Source organism: Phalacrocorax aristotelis, chromosome 23 (genome assembly GCF_949628215.1).
Source record: "Phalacrocorax aristotelis chromosome 23, bGulAri2.1, whole genome shotgun sequence".
In the NCBI taxonomy this organism is placed as follows: Eukaryota; Metazoa; Chordata; class Aves; order Suliformes; family Phalacrocoracidae; genus Phalacrocorax; species Phalacrocorax aristotelis.
The window spans coordinates 5,713,622-5,733,484 of NC_134298.1; the positions used below are offsets into that span (position 1 = coordinate 5,713,622).

Here is a 19,863-nt window from a genome sequence, read left to right on the forward strand (position 1 = left end):
GTGGATGGGTGCGTTCCTGCCCCTCGAGGCCGTGGGGGAAGTCTGGGTGCTGCTCTGGGGCTCTCCTGGTACAAGGGTGTAGGAAATCCCATGGTGGGGGCTAATGCGTGGCTCAGGGCTATGGGCCCCGTGACCCCCATGGGGTGGTGCTTCTCTCGGGGGTACCCGTGCACTTCGTGGGCAGAGCTTGTGGGTTGGCCCTTTTTCCCCTGGGGTGGAGAGGGGGTGCAGCCCGTTCCTCCTGCATGACCCCTGCAATCCCCATGTGGGAAAGGAGCCGTCCTGCCGCCGGGGCCGCACGGCTGGACCCCCACCCCCCGATATTGGGTGGGGGGGTCGGGATCCGTCCGTGCCCGGGTCGCGGGTGGGCCCGGCTCGGTGCTGGCAGCCGGGAGGGGTGATCCCGGTACCCCGGCGGGTCCCTGGTGCTGGCGGGTCGCCGGTGGTGGCGGCTCCGGTCCTCCACGGTGCAGGGGGCAGAGCCGAGCGGCTCCGGCCCGGCGCCTCCGCCTCCTTCCGTGTTCCGGTTCCTGCAGCCGCCGGGCAGGATGCGACCGGCCCCGGCTGCCCGCCCGCCGCCCGCACAGGTGAGCACCGGGGACCGGGACACGGGGGGCTCCAGCCCCGCGACCCCCCCGCCAGGACCCCGCCACTCCCCGGCAGCCGGATCGGGCCCTTGCTGCCACGCTGCTCCGTGGGGTTGACACCTGCGTGGGGTGGGGGGGGGGCTTTGCCCCACGCTGGGGGTGGGCGCTGGGTCAGGCTTTTCCCAGCGCTGCCGGGGTTCGTGCCCGCGGCCCTGCCCTGCCCGGAGCAGGCAGGGGCTTTGCCCCCCCACCCGGTGGGGGCTGCAGGCGGAGGAGGCGGCTGGAGACCCCCGGGGGCACCGGCCCAGCCCCGCTCCCGTGTGTGTGTGGGTCGGTCCTGTCCCCCGGCAGCACCCCGGGGGGTCCCCGCTCGCTGCCAAGCTGGGTGGGGCGGCGGGGTCCGGGCTGCGGTGGGACCCCCCCGTCCTCCTTCCCTCCGAGCAGGGGTGCCCGGTGCTGCCGTTATCGGTGCCGGGGCTTGGCCGCTGTCCCCGGGTTATCCGGGGGCTCGGTGCTACAACAGCAGCCGGGATGCCTGGGTACCCTGGTGGGGGCTGGCGAGGGGAGGGGGAAGCTTCCCTGTGCCTCAGTTTCCCCCTCCTGTACTTGAGAAGGGCAAAGGGAACACCCTGCTGGGAGGGACTGTGACTAAATTGGGGGTTTCGGGGGGCATGTCCTGGCTTGGGGGTGCTGCGATGGACCAGGGCTGATCGCAGTCTCTGTTCCCCGGGTCACTCTTCCAACTGTGCCCGCCGTGGGGTCGCCCCATGGTGCTGAGTCCATGGGGTGATGGGAGGAGGGCGGCGGGGCCGGACTCTGGACCCGCCAGGCGGGTGACGGGCAGGCGAGTGCCAGGCGGCGAAGGTGAGATAAGGCTGGGTGCGTCCAGGGCTCCATCTCACGCAGAAGCTTCTGGGTCCCAGCCGCAGTCACGTGCGAGACTCTCCACTTCCAGGGGGCAGGAGGATCCCCCGCCACCTCTTGGGTCCACGAGGGGAGGGATAAGGGTTCCGGGCAGGGCACAAAAACTGCCTGCAGGGTGGGCAATGCCCTCCCTGGGCTCCCTGACGTGGTGTCCCTTCCTTGCAGTGGCTCCCACCGCCCAGGCCGTGACGGCCGAGCTCAGACCACCAGCCCCGCAGTGCGGATGGGAGGGGGGGCTTGGCCTGGTCCCCCCATCTCCCTCCGCTCGCCGGCCATGGGCAGCCATGAGAAGGACCCGTCCTCTCCAAAAAAGGCCCTGTCACGCTCCAACAGCACCGTGTCTTCCAAGCACAGTAGCATTCAGCAGGTCAGGGGGCTCTGGGCTGGGGGGTGCTCAGCAGGATTCCCAATGGTGCACCCAGGCTGGACTAGGGGTGCAATGGGGCTTTGCGGGGGATCACCCTTCTTTAAGAAAGGGGATACAGAGATGCTCTGTCACCTGGGGACTACCAAGTGTCCCTGCCTGGGGACAAGGTGGGGAGCACCCCGGCTGCCCCCGGTGCCAAGGGACCTCCACACTGACCCTCACCCCTGGCAGGGCTCGGAGAGCTGGGAGGTGGTGGAGGAGCCGCGTGCACGGGGCAGCCCAGGCCAGGAGCCGCAGCAGCACGAGGGCTACCTGCTCAAGAAGAGGAAATGGCCCCTGAAGGGCTGGCACAAGGTAACAGGGCAGAGCTGGCAGCGGCAGCCATCTCCTGGCCACTTGGCCAGTCCTGGGCGACATCCCCATCCCAGGGGCTGCAGGGACCAGTCTCTACCTCCCAACAATTGTCCCTCTCTGTCTCCAGAGGTACTTTGTGTTGGAAAACGGCATCCTGAAATACGCCACCACACGCCAGGATGTGAGTGTGGGGCTGGGCTGGGGCCGGGCTGCATCCGTGCAGCCTCCCCGAGAGCTTGGGGTGGGGGAGACCCCATGGGCCCCATGAGGAAGGGGGTATTCCCCCTGACAGGCATCCCTGGGCTCCCCCAGGTCCTCAAGGGCAAACTGCATGGAGCCATTGATGTCCGTCAGTCCGTCATGTCTGTCAACAAGAAGGCGCAGCGGGTCGACCTGGACACAGAAGAGAACATCTACCACCTCAAGGTGCTGGTGTGGGGGCTGGAGCCAGGGCTGGGGGTGTTGGGTAACCCCCACCCAGGTCGTCCCCCACCCCAGCTTACCCCTGTCCTGCAGATCAAGTCCCCAGAGCTCTTCGCCAGCTGGGTGAGCAGCCTCTGCTCACATCACCAGGGCGAGAGGACTGAGCCCTGCCTCAGGGGGGGTCCCACGGGGAGAACCCCCACCAATACACAGGTGGGTGGCATCTCGGGATGACGATGCGAGGCAGCATCTGGGCACGGGCTTCCCAACGGCAGCCCTGGCGGTGCCCCTTCTCCCCTGCTGCAGAGCCCCTGGACGCGGATCCTGCCCTCGGGCAGCGCCCCTGCCCTCTCCACCCTCGCCAGCTCCCGGGACAAGGTGAATGCCTGGCTGAAGGACAGTGAGGGGCTGGAACGCTGCTCGGCCGGTGAGCAGGGTGGGAGGGAATGCACGGGGTGGGGGGCTTGCTCTGTTCCCCATCCCTGACTGGACTCGCCCTGTGCCCGTTGCAGAGCTGTCGGAGTGCCAGGCGAAGCTGCAGGAGCTGACGGGCATGTTGCAGAGCCTGGAGGCCCTGCACCGCATCCCCTCAGCCCCCCTCATCTCCGGTAGCCAGGTGAGCGGGGCAGCGGTGGGCACGGGGCTGAGCATCGCCCAGTGCGGCAGCCCCCCTTCCTGGGGAGGGTCCGGCTCCAGCCCCCTCCTCTCGCTCACAGCCCTCGGCTGCCACGGAGAGGCCCAAGAAGGGCAGGAGGACCACCAAGATCTGGTGCACCCAGAGCTTCGCCAAGGACGACACCATCGGGAGGGTGAGGGGGAGCAGGCATCCCACCAAGCTCTGCCTGCTGCCGACTGAGCCACTGCTTGGGGATGGAGCCCCCCAGGGCCCCGCTGACTCCTGTGTCCCCCTCCCAGGTGGGCCGCCTGCACGGCTCCGTCCCCAACCTCTCACGCTACCTGGAGTCGTCCCAGAGCCAGCTGCCCTTCAGCCTCCCCCCCGAGTACAGCCAGCTGCAGAGGAGCTTCTGGGTCCTGGCCCAGAAAGGTGGGATGGGGTTGGGGGGCTGAGCCCTGCTGGGGGTCCCAGCAGTGGCAGGGCAGGTGCCGGGGTGCCGTGCTGCAGCCCGGTCACCTACCCGTGTGTCCCGGCAGTGCACGGCTCGCTCAGCAGCGTGGTGGCTGCGCTGACAGCTGAGAGGGCCCGTCTGGAGGAGATGCGGCAGGCGCTGGACCGGCGGCGCTCAGCCCCACGCACGGGTGGTTCTGGCAGCACCGGGGTGAGGAATGGCAGGGGTCTGGGCAGAGCTGCCCCCACCTTTGGGTCCCGCCAGGGCCCAGGGGTTGTCACTGTTGGGGTGACGGTGGGTGCAGTGAGTTGGCAGGGTCTCAGCCTAGTGCTGGGTGCCCAGGCAGTAGTGCGGTGATCCCCCCTCCCCATCAGCCCCATGCTGGCTGGAGGGGACAGGTTTGCGGGGGAGGGGGGGACTCGACTCAGCCTCCCCCTGCCTCCGCAGGCTGCCCTGCGCCGCTTCCACTCCCTCTCCGTCTCCTCCGACACCACCCTGGACTCCTTCGCTTCGCTGCACCCTGATGAGGTCAGGGGGAGCCGGGATGTGGTGGGGGGTGCAGGCGCCCCCCCTGGGGCGGGGGGCTGAGGCTGTGGCTGTTCCCGCAGCCGGATGCGCTGCCGGCGAAGGGCCGGGAGCAGCAGCTCTCCAACCGCAGCATCGTCTCGCTGGCCGACTCGCACACCGAGTTCTTCGACGCCTGCGAAGTCATCCTCTCCGCCAGCTCCTCTGAGAACGAGGTGGGGCAGGGTGTTGGGGCCAGGGGCGGGGGCTCTGCTCATGGGGGTCTCTGCAGACCCTCCCATTGTCCCCTACCCGCTGTTGGTGTGGGTTCATCTCTCCCTTCTCTCTCCCCTGCCCCCCCTCCATTAGCTGGCCCGTGAACCACTCCCCGTGTCCCCCCCAGCCCCTGTATGCCCCCCGGTCCCCAAGTCCCCCCCAGCTCCCGTGTCCCTCCCAGACCCCTGCAGCCCCCCCACTCTGGGAGCTCGGGGTCTCCACAGTCCCTGAGCCTGGTGGCGGGGGCCGGGTGCTGCCGGTGCCCCCCGCCCCTGGTCCCCCCACCCTCCCCCAGCCCACCCCCTTGTACCCTACACCTCCTCCCCGTCCTGTCCCCCAGCCCATCCCAGGCACCCGGGTCTCATCCCATCTTCCCGGGGCAGCCCTGCCCGGTACAGCCCCTCCTGCTCCCCCCCCTCCCCCACGGTGGGGTAGCCCCTAGAGCACCCCCACCCCCCCGGGACCCCCGAAGCCGCCGACGGTCCCCTGCGCCTCCCCAGCCCTCGGACGACGAGTCTTGCATCAGCGAGGCCACCACCAGCGCCTGCGAGGACGCGGCCGAGCCGGGGGGGCCGGGCCGCCCCCCGACAGGTACGGAACTGGGGGGACCGCCGTGTGGTGGGTGGGGGCCGCGGCTGCACCCCACCGCCCGGTGCCCGGCAGGAGCGGAGGGCCCGGGGATGCCCATGGAACCGCCGCCGTTGGAGCTGCCGGGACCGGACCCGCAGCGGCGGAGCTGCCTGCCCGCCCCCCCCGCGCCGCCGGGAGACGTGAGCCTGTGGGGGCTGTTGCGGAGCAGCGTGGGGAAGGACCTGTCACGCGTGGCGCTGCCCGTGCAGCTCAACGAGCCCCTCAACACGCTCCAGCGCCTTTGCGAGGAGCTGGAGTACAGCGCGCTGCTGGACCGCGCCAGCCGCGCCCGCGACCCCCGCCAGCGCCTGGTGAGGGGGGGCCGCGGGGGAGGGGGTCAAGGGGGGCTCGGGGGACACGAGGGACTTCGGGGGTAGGGGGGGCACGGGGAGGGCGACGGCACGGGGGACATGGAGGGCATTCGGGGGGACACGGGGGGATTTGGGAGTTTGAGGATGGGGGACTCGGCACACTCGGGGGGACACGGGGGTAAGGGGAGCTCGGTGGATGTGGGGGGCTCGGGGGACATGAAGAACATGGTGGAGCTTGGGGACACACGGGGACTTGGGAGTTTGAGGATTGGAGGGGCTCAGGGCACACTTGGGGGGACACGGGGGTAAGGGGAGCTTGGTGGACATGGGGGAGCTTGGGGAGTTTGAGGATTTAAGGGGCTCGGGGGATACGGGGAGCTCCTGGGAGATGTGGGAGCAGGGGAGGAACGAGGCCGGGGGGACTCAGGGGACATGGGGGTGTTGGGGGACACGGGGGGACTTTGGGGCATTTGAGGATTGGGGGGGCTCAGGGCACACTTGGGGGGACACGGGGGTATGAGGATCTCAGGGGATGTGGGGAACATGGTGGAGCTTGAGGACATGGGGGGACTTATGGGGTTTGAGGATTTAAGGGGCTTGGGGGACACAGGAGACTCCTGGGACATGTGGGAGCAGGGGGGACATGGACCCAGGGGAGACACGGGGGGACTCAGGGGACACGGGGGAGTCAGGGACATGGTGGGGGCTTGGGGGCACGTGGGAGCAGGGGGAGACATGGGTGCCTCAGGGGAGATGGGGCGAGCGCAGGGGGATGCGGGGGGACCTGGGGAGTTTGAGGATGGGGGTGCTCAGGGCACATTTGGGAGCACACCAGGGGTAAGGGGAGCTCAGTGGACATGGGGGGCTTGGGGGACATGGGGGATATGGTGGAGCTTGAGGAAATGGGGGACTTGGGGAAGCTGAGGATTTAGGGGGCTTGGGGGACATGGGGGAGCTCGGAGACAGGTGGGACTCCTGTGGGGGGGAAGGGGGCATGGGGCCAGGGGTGGGACACAGGGGACTCGGTGGACATGGAGGGAATTGGGGGGCACTTGGGGGAACTTGGGGAGTTTGAGGATTTGGGGGGGCTCAGGGCACATTCTGGGGGATGTGGAGGTAAGGGTTGCTTGGAAGACACGGGGGGCTCAGGGGATACAGCGGGGGGGTCTCAGGGTTGGGGCGGGATCTCAGCCGTGCCCCCCAGCAGCACAGGGCGTGGGCAGGGGGTGCATGCCAATAATGGGCGTGGCCGGGGGAGGGACCGGTGGGTGCCACGCCCTGGGAGGCGTGGCGTGTCGGAGCCCCGCCCGCAGCACAGTGGCAGCAGTGCGGTGGCTGCGGTGACAGGTCTACGTGGCTGCCTTCGCCGTGTCCGCCTACGCCTCCACCTACTACCGGGCGGGCAGCAAGCCCTTCAACCCGGTGCTGGGCGAGACCTACGAGTGCGTGCGGCCCGACCGCGGCTTCCGCTTCATCAGCGAGCAGGTGGGGCCGGGGCGGGGGCTGGGGAGGGGGGACGGAGCCAGACGGGGTGGTGGCATCTCCCTTTTTCTCCCTCCAGGTGTGCCACCACCCCCCCATCTCTGCCTGTCACGCCGAGTCTGACAACTTCATCTTCTGGCAAGGTGGGTGCCGAGGAGGGCGCCGGGGATGTGCGAGGGGGTCGGGGGGGGTCTCACCTCCTCCCACCCCCCAGACATGAGGTGGAAGAACAAATTCTGGGGCAAGTCCCTGGAGATCGTCCCCGTGGGCACCGTCAACGTTCAGCTGCCCAGGTGAGACCCCGGCCCCACCCCCTCCACCCCCCGCGGCGCCGCCCTGCCCTCGCTCCCCGCGCCGACGGTGCGGTGGTGCCCGCAGGACTGGGGACCACTTCGAGTGGAACAAGGTGACGACGTGCATCCACAACGTCCTCAGCGGCCCCCGCTGGATCGAGCACTACGGGGAGGTGCTGATCCGCAACACCCGTGACGCCTCCTACCACTGCAAGATCACCTTCTGCAAGGTGTGCCTGCCACGCCCTGCTCCGCCCAGCCCCGCCCTGCCCTAGCTCCACCTCTCAGAGCCTCCTCCCTGTCCCCAGGCCCTCCCTGCCCCCACCCTTTAGTCCTGGGCTCCACCCATAGCACCACCCTTCCATGTGCTCCTGACCCCGCCCTCCTTTGCATCACCATTGGCCCCACCCCTTTGGATGTGGCCCCGCCCCTTCACCCTCATGCTCATCTAAATACTGTTGTTGCCCTGCCCCTTGCCTGGCCCCACCCTTTTCCAATGGTCCTGCCCCTCACTTATGTCCCCACCCTTTCCCAATGGCCCCACCCTTTCCCAATGGCCCCCCCAGTAGCCCCACCCTTTCCCAGTAGCCCCACCCTTTTCCCAGTGGCCCCACCCCTCACTCAGTGCCCCACCCTTTCCCAGTAGCCCCACCCTTTTCCCAGTGGCCCCACCTTTTTGCAATAGCCCCACCCCTCACTCAGGGCCCCACCCTTTCCCAACGGCCCCACCCCGGCCCCGCCCAGCCCCCCTGTTCCCGCAGGCGCGGTACTGGGGCGCGGGGGCCAACGAGGTGCAGGGGGCCGTGCTGAGCCGCAGCGGGACGGTGGTGGAGCGCCTGGCCGGCAAGTGGCACGAGGGGCTGCACCGTGGGCCTGCCCCCGGGCAGTGCGTCTGGAGAGCCAGTAAGGACCGGGGGGGCCTTGCTGAGGGGGGGGGATACCCACCCCGGGGGTCTCAGCACTGTGCCCCCTGACCCCCCGCAGACCCCATGCCCCGTGACCACGAGAGGAACTACGGCTTCACCCAGTTTGCCCTGGAGCTGAACGAGCTCACGCCAGAGCTACGGCGGGTCCTGCCCTCCACCGACACCCGCCTGCGCCCCGATCAGCGGTGAGCAGCACCCCAGCACCGGGAACGGCGGGTGCTGAGGCTGCCCAGCTCATTAGAGCGATGTTGTTCCCCAACCCAGGTACCTGGAGGAAGGCAACGTGCCGGCAGCCGAGACGCAGAAGCGCCAGATCGAGCAGCTGCAGCGGGACCGGCGCCGGGTGATGGAGGAGAACAACATCACACACCAGGCTCGCTTCTTCAGGTCCGGCACGGGGTGGCGGGGGGGGCTCCCAGGGCTGGTGTATGGTACCCCATGGCTCAGGGGGATGTGGGGCACTCAGGGAATGGGGGAGATCCCCTGGAGGATCTTCATGGCACCCCAGATGTGACCCCCCTCCCATACCCAGGCGGCTGACGGACGCCAACGGCAAGGAGTCGTGGGTCACCAACAACACCTACTGGAAGCTGCGCCTGGACCCCGGCTTCGCCCACCTGGACAGCGCGGTGCTCTGGTAGCGACCCCCACCATGGGGTGCTGAGCCCCCCCCCCCTGCTCATCACAGCAGTGGGAGCCCAGCAGCGGGGCTGGTCCCCTCAGCACTGGGGGTACAAAGCCCCCCCACCCCAGTGTTTTAACAAAACTGTGATACAAAACGGGGCGGGGGGGGCACAGGCGGTGCTTCCCCCTGACCTGGGGCAGAGCCTCAGGGCTGGCTGGGGAACTTGGGGGCCAGGGATTGGCGGTGCCCCCCTGCCCTGGGGGCACAGGGTACCCGGGTCCCTGGCTCACTGGGGGAGGGCAGCGGGGTCCCGGGGGGCCCTGGGGTGCCTGCGGGCGGGCAGACCCCTCCAACCCCCCCAGCCGTGTGCAGGGGCTGCTCTAATAAAAGCTGCAAGGAGCTGGGGTGTGCACAGAGCTGCTTTCTCCCCTCCACCAGCCCCGGGCCTCAGGACCCTCCCCAGACCAGAACACCTGGGTCCCCCCACGAGGGGGTGGCACAAGTCCCTTACCCTCCCCCCCGTGCCTCGGTTTCCCTCCCACCCACCTGCAGAGGAGAGCAAAGAGCCGTGCTCCCCAGCATCCCCTTTATTGCAAGAGATGCTGCTGCCCCCGGCCCCACGCCAGGCACGCGGCGGCTTAATAAATATTTCAGCATTAAGCCCCTGCCCCCAAAACCACTGACAACAACAACAACAAAACCCACCCCACCGCCCCCCCCACAAACACCCCCCCCCCCCCCCATCCCCTCCCTGCTCACCCCTGTGGCCCCACTGGGGTTGCACTGGGGGCTGATTGTCTGGCTGCAGCCCCCCTTCTCCGCTCAAGTCTTCCCAGGATATGGGTGTTAAATGGGGGGGGGGCATGACACACAGGACCACTTGTGTCCAGCTCCCATGGCCTTGGGGTGCCAGGGATGGGGGTCTGAGCCCCCTCGGCGTGCCTCAGTTGCCATAGAAGCCGTAGTAGCCGCTGTCGGCGCTCGGGTCCTTGTCGTAGAGGTCCCCGTTGCGGGGTGGGGGGGAGCTCTCGGCGCTGGAGGGGTATGGGGACACCCGCCGCCGCTTGCACTCGTACAGCCCCGAGTCCGAGGAGTCACCCGAAGTGGCAGCGGAGGGCTCGGGGGCCCAGCCCTCCGCCTCCTTCCCCTTCTCCTCCCGGGGCTCCCGGTACCAGCCCAGAGCCCCGGGGCTGCCCTTGGGGCCGTACTGCCCGGGGCTCCAGCCCCCCGGTGCCCCGAACCCCCCGGGCCCCTCGGGGTAGTAGGGCAGGGGAGGGTGGGGAGTGGGCGGCAGGCCGAAGGGCTTCACCCCGTAGGGCACCAGCTTGCCCCCGCCGTAACCCCCTTCATAGCCACCATACTCCAGTGCCCCAGCAGTGGGTGGCTGCTGGGGGGTGAAGTACCAGCGTGGGGGGTCCTTGGGGGGTAGGGGCAGAGAAGCCCCCCGCTCCCCACTGAAGAAGCGCCCGGGGGGCAGCGGGTACTGCTCGGGCAGGAAGGGCTGGAAGCGGGGAGCCGGCAGGAGCTGCTGGCAGCCGGGACCGTCCGGTGGAGATGGGGTGATGCGGTCGCCCTCCGAGGCCGCGTACATCCTGGGGGAGGATAGGGTGGGAATGGGGGGGGGGATGCCCTCCTGCCGGCCAGCGTTGGGGGAGGGGACTGGTGGGAGGGCAGGGGTACACTCACGAGTCAAAGTTGTCCCGGAAGCCTTTGGCGAAGGGGTTGTGGTCGATCTTCAGCTGGGTGATCTGGGGGGCACACAGAGCTGGGGGGGCTGGGGATGCTGCCAGCCTGGCCTCCCCCCTCTCCCAACAGGGCTGTTCCCCCCCACCAATCCCTTTTCCCTCGAGCAGCCCCCACCCCACCAGAGCCCCCTGCCTGTCCCAGGACACCCACCCCAGCACCCATGGGGCTCAGCCACAGCTTGGGTGGGGCAGGCTGTGGTGGGAAGGGGGGGACTGGGGTGATTGCTGAGATGCTGATGGGATGCTGGGTGGGAGGGGCAGTTGCTGCAATGCTGAGGGGACGCAGGGGGTACTGGGGGGCTACTGGGGTACTGAAGGGATTCAGGCGGGAGTACTGAGGTGCTGAGGGGGTGCGGGGCGCTAGCGGGGGTTGCGCAGATGCTACGGACAGGGTTGCTGGCCAAGGTGGGGACCGGGGGGGTTGCCACTGGGATTTCCCTGGGGACCTTAGAGGGTGCTGGGGGAGCAGGTTACTGAGGTTGCTGTGATGCTAGAGCAATACTGGGGTGTATCAGTGGTTTCTGTGGCCCTGGGAGGGTTGCTGGCATTCCTGTGCTGCTGGGGGGCTGTTTGGGGGGGGTACCCCCATTCTAGGGATGGGGGTGGAGGGGTGTCTTGTACTCACGTCAGCGTTCTGGTAGGCTGTGACGGCGATGAACTGGGTCTCGGGGAAGGCGAAGGTGTGGGTGTGCGGGGAGGGGTACACCTCCTCGCCCTCACCTTCCTTCACCTCCGTCACGTGCAGCCGGGGCTGGTACTTGTGCAGCGACTGCAGCACGATCATCTGGGGGGGCAGCGGGTGGTCGGGGGGGGTGTCACGCAGGGACCCAGCACAGCCCGACACGGTGGCGGGAACCTTACCTGGCCAACGTTGTTGGACGCACCCTTGTTGTTGGTGAGCTTCAGCTTCCCGAAGGAGACCTCCTGCCGCATCCAGTGGGCGCCTGTGTTGGGCGAGTCGGGGTGCAGGTAGAGGCGGTTCCCTGGGAAGCGGGGGGGCAGCAGGGACGGGGTTACCCCTTGTGCAGCACCGCGAGGAGAAGGAAGAGGCTGGGGGGGGGGGGCCATACCTGGCATGTTGCCCTCGGCTTTGCCGCACTGCACCCACTTGCCGCCCTGGTAGCGCCAGTGATGCTGGTCCACCAGTACCACATCCACGCAGACGCTGTAGTGGGCCACGGGGTTCAGCCCCGAGAGGTTGAAGCTGAGGAACGGGAACATGCGCCTGGGGAGGGGACAGAGGGGCAGACACTGTCACCCCCACCGGCTCAACCCCCAGGGCAAGGGGCGGCTCGGGGAAGGGGTGGCGCTGCCTTGCAGAGCAGTGACGGGGAAACTGAGGCAGGGTGATGCCCGGCCCCCGCCCCCCCCCACGCCCGGCTGGGTGCCCATGAGGAGCTGACTGACCCCGGCAGCTGGGGGATGCTCTCGGGGCCGATCCCCCCCCTCCCCGGTATCTTCCTCCCCCTCCCCGAGCACCTTCCGGATCGGAAACCAACACCACTGCTATTTCGGGCTGGGCGCCAGCCTGCGCCAAGGGCAGGAAGGGGACCGGACAGGACGGCCCGGGGGGACCCTGCGGCCCCAGGGCTGCAGCTGCACACACCCCCTCCTCCCCCAGGGATGCACCCTGCTGTCCCCCACACTGAGGGGGGACCCCAAATCCCAGCACTGGGGTGGGAGAGCTGGCCACCCCCTCCAAGTTGATTCCTTCCTTTTCCATCAGTGGCCCCAGTAGCCCCAGTTGCCAGCCCGGGGTTTGCAGCAGGGCCTCGAGCTGTGGCTGGGGTTGCTGGTTCAGCCGCATGCACCCCCCCGGCAGAGCTCGGCTTTTCAACCATAGCATTTTGGCACCCACTGGAGTTTTGACTTTCAGCAGCCGGAGCTGGAAACCAGCCCCAGCACCGGCACCACCAGCTCTGTGGCACGGCCACCCCATTAGTGTCACCTGCGTTAGCGAGCCATCACCAGCGGGGAGCAAGACAGATCCCCCCAACACAGACAGACATGGGGGACACGGAGGGCCCTCAGCCCTCAGCCCAGCTTTGCCTGGCTGAGATACACATGGGGTGATGGAGCAAATTCACCCTGTCCCGTCCCTCCCCGGGTAAGAGGTCTGGGGGGGGGCTGCAGCTCCCCCACACCCGCAGCCCCCTCCCTCTTTCCTCTCCTCTTCCTCCCTCCCTTGGGCGGTGCCGTTTCCCATCTGCCAATACTTGGTGGATGAGGGTAGCGGGTGGCCAGTGGGGGTGGCTGGGTTTGTGGCCCCCCCATTTCCTCGAGGAGCCAGCATATCTCATAAAGTGGGCATTGGGGCTTCTCTGAAAGGGCCCCAGAAAGCCTTGCCTGGCCGAGGGGTCCTGCACAGGGCTGGGGGCTTCCACCTCCTCCCTGTGCCAGAGGGAACCCAGGTGTCTGGGCCAGGTTTGGGCAGGGAGGTGGGCTGCTCCGCAGCTGACCTCAGCCCAGCCATCATCCCAGCAGGCGCAAGGGATGGAGCTGGCAGTGGGGCTGCCCACCAGCAGGGTCCCCCCGGCAAAGGGCTGGTGGGGGAGGGAGGTTACTTTGCCTCCCTGTCAGCATGGGAAGGGGGTGCCCTGCCTGCCCAGGCAGCTCCTGGCCACCCCAGCCCCCAGCGCACCCCACCAGCCGCAAGGCAGAGACCTGTGAGCTCATCACACAGATGGCACCATGCACTACAGAGGCTGCTGCACCAGGGAGACCAGCTGAGCCCCCCCCGGGCTGCCGTCCTGCCCATGTGCACCAGCTGAGGGGGCTGGGAGGGCCAAAACACAGGCAAGGAGCAAAATCAGGGGCTGCGACGCAGTTCTGGGTGCCAGGGCAGGAGCATGGGGGACCGGCCGTGGCCCCGGCAGGAAGCGTGGCTCGGGCAGTGCTGCGGCACCGGGGAAGCGGCATGCAAAGAGCGGTGGAAAGAGCGCACACAGCCCTCACCGGGCGCTGCTGACTCAAAATTGCCCTTGTGAGAGAGAGGGGAAAAGAAAAAGAAAAAGAAAGCGGCGCTCGTGGCAAGGAGCTGCGCACGTGCTCTCCGGGGCCGGGATGGACGGCGGACCCAAGCATCCCATGTACCCCACGACCCAGCTGAGTCCTCGCAGACCCCATCCCACCACTTGTGTGCCAAAAGCAGGCGGCCCCCAGGGCTCACATCTCCGGAGCAAGCGAGCGAGACGCGGCTGTGTCAAGGGACGGTGGTTCCTGCCACTGATAAAAATTGCAGCCACATCAAAGGGCAGCAGCGAGGGGCTGCGCTGCCTCTGAGCCTCCGCCGAGCTCTCGCAGGGCGCTGCTTTGCCACTGCCGTGCTTCAGGTGCCAAAGCCTTTACCGGCACCAGCGCTGGCTCCTGGCACACCAGTGAGCCAGGGTGATGGCTGGTCCTGGGGCGAGCAGCCAGGCTGGGTGCTGCACCAACCCCGAGCTGCTGCAAGGAGCAGGGAGGAAGAAAACAGCCTTTTTCTGTATTGGTTTTTTCTTTTTTTTTTTTTTTTTGGTTTGGGTTTTTTTTTTTTTCACCTTGCTTGCTCCAACACCACCGGTTCCCCGGCTCCCCAAGCCTCACGCTGCTGGCGGAGCAGTGAGAGAGAGAGTTACAGCTCAAACGCTGCGGTGCAAACCGCAGGGCTCGGCCGGGGCACGGGAGGGCGGGGGTAAGACCTGAAACCATGCACACCTCGCATTTATTTTTAAATCCCCTGGCACTCCTGGGGCTGCTGCTCAGGCAGGACTTGGTTCCCCTGGGTTTGGCCCCTGCAGTTTGGCGGGTGCCATGGTGGGGTGCAGGATGCCCCGGCCAGCTCACACCACCTCCACTCGCACACCCCAAAAGCTGGTGGGAACTTCTGGTTTCCCTCTCTTTGCACGTTTGTTTCTGGAGCTCTGGAAGGGGGTCTCAGGCTGCCCTGAGGTTTGTCCCTGCATGAACTTGGGGAGGGGAGGAATGGAGCATGTGGCCATGTGGCAGGGGAGCGAGGGGACATGGGGAGCTGGGAGCACACTGGCACATCCAGGGGACATGGGTGTCAAGGGGACATTAGATGACATGGGGCCCTGGGGACAGTGAGACGCAGGGACAGGGGGTCCAGGGCAAATCCATATAAGGCTATATTATATACCTGGGGCCAGCCACCTGCAAACCCGCCTGGGGCCAGGAGCACAAATCCTCCTGGATAGTGGTGCCCCCCTTGCCCAGCCCTGCCTGCACCCCCAGCAGCACACCGAGGGGGGGGCTGCCAGCTTCCTGAGCCGCCTCCTCTCCCAGTGGCAACCCAGCACGCCCAAGCGGCCACAAGAACCACGGCCGCGTGGGAGATCAGTGCAGCCCCCACCGTGCTCCACCTGCCCCCCACCCCCACCGCACGGCTGCATGGCATAGCTGTACGGCACGGCTGCTCGGCATGGCACGGTGGCATGGCACGGCTGCGCGGCAATGCATGGCACGGCGGCACGGTGCTGCATGGCTGCGTCGCACAGCTGCATGGCTGCACGGCATGGCTGCTCGGCGTGGCACGCTGACATGGCACGGTGTGGTGCTGCGTGGCTGCATCGCACAGCTGCACAGCGTGCCATAAGTGCATGGCACGGCACGGCTGCATGGCACGGTGTGGTGCTGCGTGGCTGCATGGCACGGCTGCACAGCGTGCCATAAGTGCATGGCACGGCACGGCTGCATGGCACGGTGTGGTGCTGCGTGGCTGCATGGCTCAGCTGCACAGTGTGGCATAGGCGCATGGCACAGCACGGCTGCACGGCACGGCACGGCTAACCACTGCCTCCAACCCTGCAGAGCTGCCAGCCGGACACTGGGTCCCCCCAGCCCCACCTGCATGAGAAGAACAGCTACCGGCCTGAGCAAATGATCCCCGTGTCCCCCTGAAAAGGCAAAGCCAGCCCTTGTGTTCCCCTAAACGCACAGCTGCCCCTAGCACCCCTCAAACCAAAGCCAAGTCTCACGTTTGCCAAAAGCAAACCCAGCCCTTGTGTCCCCAAAGCTGTCCATCGTGTCCCCCCCAGAGGCAAAGCCAGCCCCTGCGTCACCCAAGGGCAAAGCCCCTCTCCAAAGGTAATCCCTTCTGTCCCCCAGTGCAAAGACAGTCCCTGCACCCCCTCAAAGGCTGCAATGAAACCCCCTCAAATGAAAAGCCAGCCCCTCTGTCCCCCCAAAAAGCAAAGCCAGCCCTGGCTTTGCAGCAGAAACCCATGGCAGGAATTCCCCAGGCCCTTTGCAGCCAGGGTGATGGTGAGTCCTTGGGGGTTTCCACAGAAATCCTGCCCTGGCTGAGCCCCAAGAGCCGTGGGGGGCAGAGGAGGGATGGGGACCTGCGTGGGAAACTGGCAGGAAATTATTTTTTGCTGGGGATGAGTGGGCGCGGGATGGCGTGGGACGGCATGGGACGGTGTGTCAGAGCCGAGGCAGAGCAGCGGGAGCGGGCAGGGAAGGTGCCAGCAGGAGGTAAATCCCAGCATCTGACCAGCTTCGCCCCGGTGCCGCCATCTCCCACCCGGCCTCAGCTCCAATCCATGGGGATGCAGCAGGGGCTTCACCCCAGGGACGCCGGTGTTGAGGGACCAGCGGCGGCCAAGCATGTCGGGGCACCCACACCGCCAGCAGGACAGGACACAACCCCTGCACTGCCCCTGAGACCCCCAGCACGGTGGGTGCCTGCATTAGGGCACACACTCCCCTCGAGACCCCACTTTGGGGTTTTTCCTGTGTCTCAGCAGCACTGCAGCCCAGCCCTGCACAGAGATTTTTGCAAAAGCAGCTCAGGGTTGGGGGAAACGGATGTTTTGTGGCTCTGAGTTTGACGTCTCCCCGGGCTGGGTTTGCCGTGAGCCCCCTCGGCATATAGCACGTCCCCCGCCAGACCCCAGCCCTTCTGCAGAGCTGTTACAGGGGGATGGAGCTGGAAAAAGAGCCCCAGAATGCCCTGGTTCCAGATTGGGAGCCAGCGGCAGAGCGCAGACATGCAGTGGGGCAAAAGGGACACGATCTCTGAGGGTGCCCCAGTTTCCAGGCCCTCAGCACCAGATCCTGAGCCGTCCTGACCCAGCGGGGATGGGCACTACCCCAGCGCCCACCACAACAGCTAGGGAAAGCAAGGAAAGCAACGGGGTGAATTTCAATGGGTTCCTGTAGGACCTGAGTGATGATGGGTGAGAAACAACCATTTGGGGGGCCCAACATCCCTGCCACCCCCTTGGCCGATGCCAGGGACACATCACCCTATCTGTGACGGTGCCGGTTTGCTGCCGAGTGGCCCTGAGCCCTGCGGGGGGGAGCAGGCCTGGGAACGGCCGTGGCAAACCAAGCGGCCCTAACGTGTTTAGACTTCCAACACATTAAGCAGGTTGGTCTCAGCATCGAAGTGACACCGTCTGTCTCGGCAGAGGGAGAGAAGGGGAGAGGGAGCGAAGCATCGCTGCCGGCAGCCCCCGCGTACAGCCCCGGTGTTGGGCAGAAAGGGAACCCCTGGGTGGAGGAATGGAGGCGTGGGGGGGGTGTCACTGCGGCTGCCCTGCATGCAGCGGGTGTGCGCTGCACCGTCTCGTCCTTGCCAAGGATTTTTGGGAGCCATGGCATAGCCCTTGAGCCCGATTTGGAGGGGGCTGAGCCCCGTGCCCAACCCCACCATGCTTACACTCCCCTCCTTGCCCCAGCACGATCCCACTGAGACCCCCCAAACTGCAGCCTGGGCCCAGCTCCCCCCACCCACATCACCCCAGTGTAGGGCTGAAGGACGGGCTCTGGGTGGGCATCAGCATTTTGGGCTCTCCTTGCTCCAAGTCAGGGCGACTCCATGGCCCGCCAGGGTCCATATCACACCCGGCCCCCTCCAGACCCTGCAAGCAGGGGTGTTGGCAGAGGTGGGATGGACTTTAGCCCCCCGCATGTCCCCCAATGCCACCCCAGGAACCTGCAGCCTGTGAACGCCCCAGGTGAGAGCAGCACAGAGGGGACAGCAGGCACCCGGCTGCGGTGTCACCAACGGCTGTTTTGGTACCCAGGACGTTGCTGAAATGCTCCCCCTTCCCCAGGTACGTGGGGGGCACCCGACCTCTGCCTGACCCGCAGAGCAGGGTGGGGGATTTCCATCCTGGAGGGAGGACAGCAAGTAGAGGGGGTGTCACCCACCCACCGTGCTCGTGGGGTGGCCGGGGCCGCTGACACCCTCCCGGGCCCCGACAGGCACTGGGCTTTCACTACTTGTTGCAGCGCTGAGCTCTGGATCCAGCCCATGGGTCAAGGCCTGATAAAAGCTGCCTCCAGGCCCCCGGCACCATCTCCACGAGTTTCCTGGCACAACAAACCCTGTCCGGACACAGAAGGTCCAGACCCCCACTCCCACCCTGACACAGGCGGGGACACCCCCAGACCCCCTTCTCCTTCCAACAAGCTTCAACTCCCTTAGAAAACAAGACCTGGGGAGATCTGGTCCGTTTCACTCCCCCACTTTTTTCCTGTGCCCACAAAAATATTGCCCCCAAATCCACAAGGATGAGGATCCCCTTTTGTACCCCTCCCCACATTGCACAGGCAGACGGGGGCCCCCAACCCCACCAACACCTCTGGCCTTTCGGGGAGACGAGGCAGGACCCTCCAACCCCTCAACATACCGGCCACCCCCAGCGCACCCCGCAACCCCCCGGCCCGTTCTGCACCCCTTTCCGCACCCCCACTGCTGGCATGCCCACCCCAGCATCCCCCCTGCCCCTGTCCTGCCTGTATCCCTGCCCACACCGCCCCCCCACCCTCTCCGATGCCCGTGCGGGTCCCGGGGATGCTGCCAGTCTGTCCTGGTGCTCCACCGGTCCCATCCGCCCCGGTCTCCCACCACCGGTTCCCCCCTCCCCGGTACCCCGGCTCACCTGCCCTGCTTGGTGATGATCATCTCGGTCTGGTGCTTGTGGAACTTGGCCCAAAGCGGGTAGTTGTTGAGCATCACCTGCACCTTACCGGCCGCCCGGTACCCGGGCAGGGCGCAGAGCGGCCCGGTGCGGGGGCACAGCGGGGCGGCACCGGGGGCGTAAGCGCCCTCCGCTCCCGCGTACAGCTCCGCGCCCGCGTAACCCTCCACCGCGTAACCCTCGACCGGGGCGGCGGCGGGAGGCGGCGGCGCCCGGTAAGGCGGGCACGGTCCCAAGAACCGACCGCCGAAACCACCGGGAGCACCGTAGGGCAGCGGGGGGATTCCCGGCTCCGGTCCCCCCCCATCACCGTAGTAGGTGGCGGCGGCGGCGTCCCGGGGGCCCGACGGGTCCTTGGCGAAGCTGGCGGTGCCGCTGAGCATGGGGGCGGCGGGGCGGGGGGCTCCGGTGCCCGGCTCCAGCGCGCCCATGGACGGGCGGGGGGCACCGGCCCCGCTTAGCCGCTCATGGGGGTCCCGCCGGCGGCCCCGGGACCCGGAGCCGGGCGCGTTTCAGCGGTGCCCACCTCGTCGAGCTCCCGCCGCCCCCTCCATGCCCGGCGGCCCCGGGGGGGGGGCGAGCCGGGACGGCCCGGGGAAAGCCAAGGGGGAGGGGGGCAAAAAAACAAACCCGGAAAAAAATAATAAAACAACAACAAAAAAAAAAACCCCGAGCACCCGGAAAGCCCCCCAAAAGTGCCGTCGGGGGAGGGAGGGGTGTCGGGGGTGGGGTGGGGGGTCCGCCCTGCCCCGCTGCTGCCGGTACCGCTGCCGGTGCTCTCACACGCTCCACCTGCCCATCCCCGTGGCCCCGCGCCTCTTATCCAAAGAAGCAGCTCCGCTCCGGGAGCTCCGCCTCCCCCTCCCCCCCCCTCCGCGGAGGCGGCCCCCACCGGGGCGGGGGGGGGCGGGACGAGGGGCGGGACACGCGGGGAGCGGGACACGCGGGGGGGTGGGGGCCGCAGGGGACACGGAGCGTGGGAGGGGATGGGGAGACGGGAGGAGATGGGGGACACGTGGGGACGTGGGGAGATGAGAGGGGATGGGGGGCGGGAGTAGTTGGCGCCGTGGGACACTGGTGGGGACACGGGAGGGGACAGGGACACAGAGACAGAGCATGGAGTGACGGGGGGACAGTGCGGGGGCCACACTCCTGCCCCTATTTTGGGGCCCCGGGGTGACACAGGGCACTGGGGACCAGTTACACCCTGTCCCCCCTCCTCCCAGGACCCTTAATTAATCCATTAATTAGCCCACTTGCCCGGGGGTGCTTCCCCCCGGGGAAACCGGGGCAGCCCCCAGACTCTGTGTGGGTCTTGGGTGCCCGGTATTTCGGGTCCCCCCCTGCATACCCCGGTGTCACGGCAGACATGAGAGGTGGCTCAGGCTGGTGAGCGCCCCCAGGACCGGGGCTGGGGCCTC

The 19,863-nt window shown here is 67.5% G+C and overlaps 2 protein-coding genes across 4 annotated transcripts; one reads left to right on the plus strand and one right to left on the minus strand.

Annotated features, from left to right (window-relative positions):
- The first annotated feature begins 484 nt into the window (after positions 1–484).
- OSBPL7 (oxysterol binding protein like 7) lies at positions 485–9,179 on the plus strand. Of its 3 annotated transcripts, XM_075116637.1 has the most exons (23): positions 486–587; positions 1,677–1,878; positions 2,110–2,232; positions 2,360–2,413; positions 2,545–2,658; positions 2,749–2,868; positions 2,962–3,082; positions 3,168–3,271; positions 3,372–3,464; positions 3,571–3,700; positions 3,808–3,932; positions 4,170–4,250; positions 4,331–4,462; positions 5,003–5,093; positions 5,166–5,443; positions 6,791–6,928; positions 7,005–7,068; positions 7,140–7,218; positions 7,304–7,448; positions 7,980–8,121; positions 8,203–8,329; positions 8,409–8,531; positions 8,677–9,176. In XM_075116637.1, exons 2-23 carry the CDS (start codon positions 1,735–1,737, stop codon positions 8,783–8,785), a joined length of 2,637 nt encoding a protein of 878 aa, XP_074972738.1. In that variant the 5' UTR covers positions 486–587; positions 1,677–1,734; the 3' UTR covers positions 8,786–9,176. The 3 variants fall into 3 exon arrangements, 2 of the variants coding, with proteins under 2 accessions (XP_074972738.1, XP_074972737.1); XR_012664134.1 differs by having other exon boundaries at positions 485–587; positions 5,003–5,443; positions 7,963–8,121; positions 8,677–9,179; XM_075116636.1 differs by having other exon boundaries at positions 5,003–5,443; positions 8,677–9,177.
- A 412-nt stretch (positions 9,180–9,591) lies between these two features.
- Positions 9,592–19,248, minus strand: TBX21 (T-box transcription factor 21). The gene is made up of 6 exons (XM_075116785.1): positions 18,404–19,248; positions 11,585–11,739; positions 11,376–11,497; positions 11,140–11,298; positions 10,456–10,517; positions 9,592–10,361 (listed from the first exon to the last, which is right to left on the minus strand). Exons 1-6 carry the CDS (start codon positions 18,871–18,873, stop codon positions 9,713–9,715), a joined length of 1,617 nt encoding a protein of 538 aa, XP_074972886.1. The 5' UTR covers positions 18,874–19,248; the 3' UTR covers positions 9,592–9,712.
- Between the last annotated feature and the right edge of the window lie 615 nt (positions 19,249–19,863).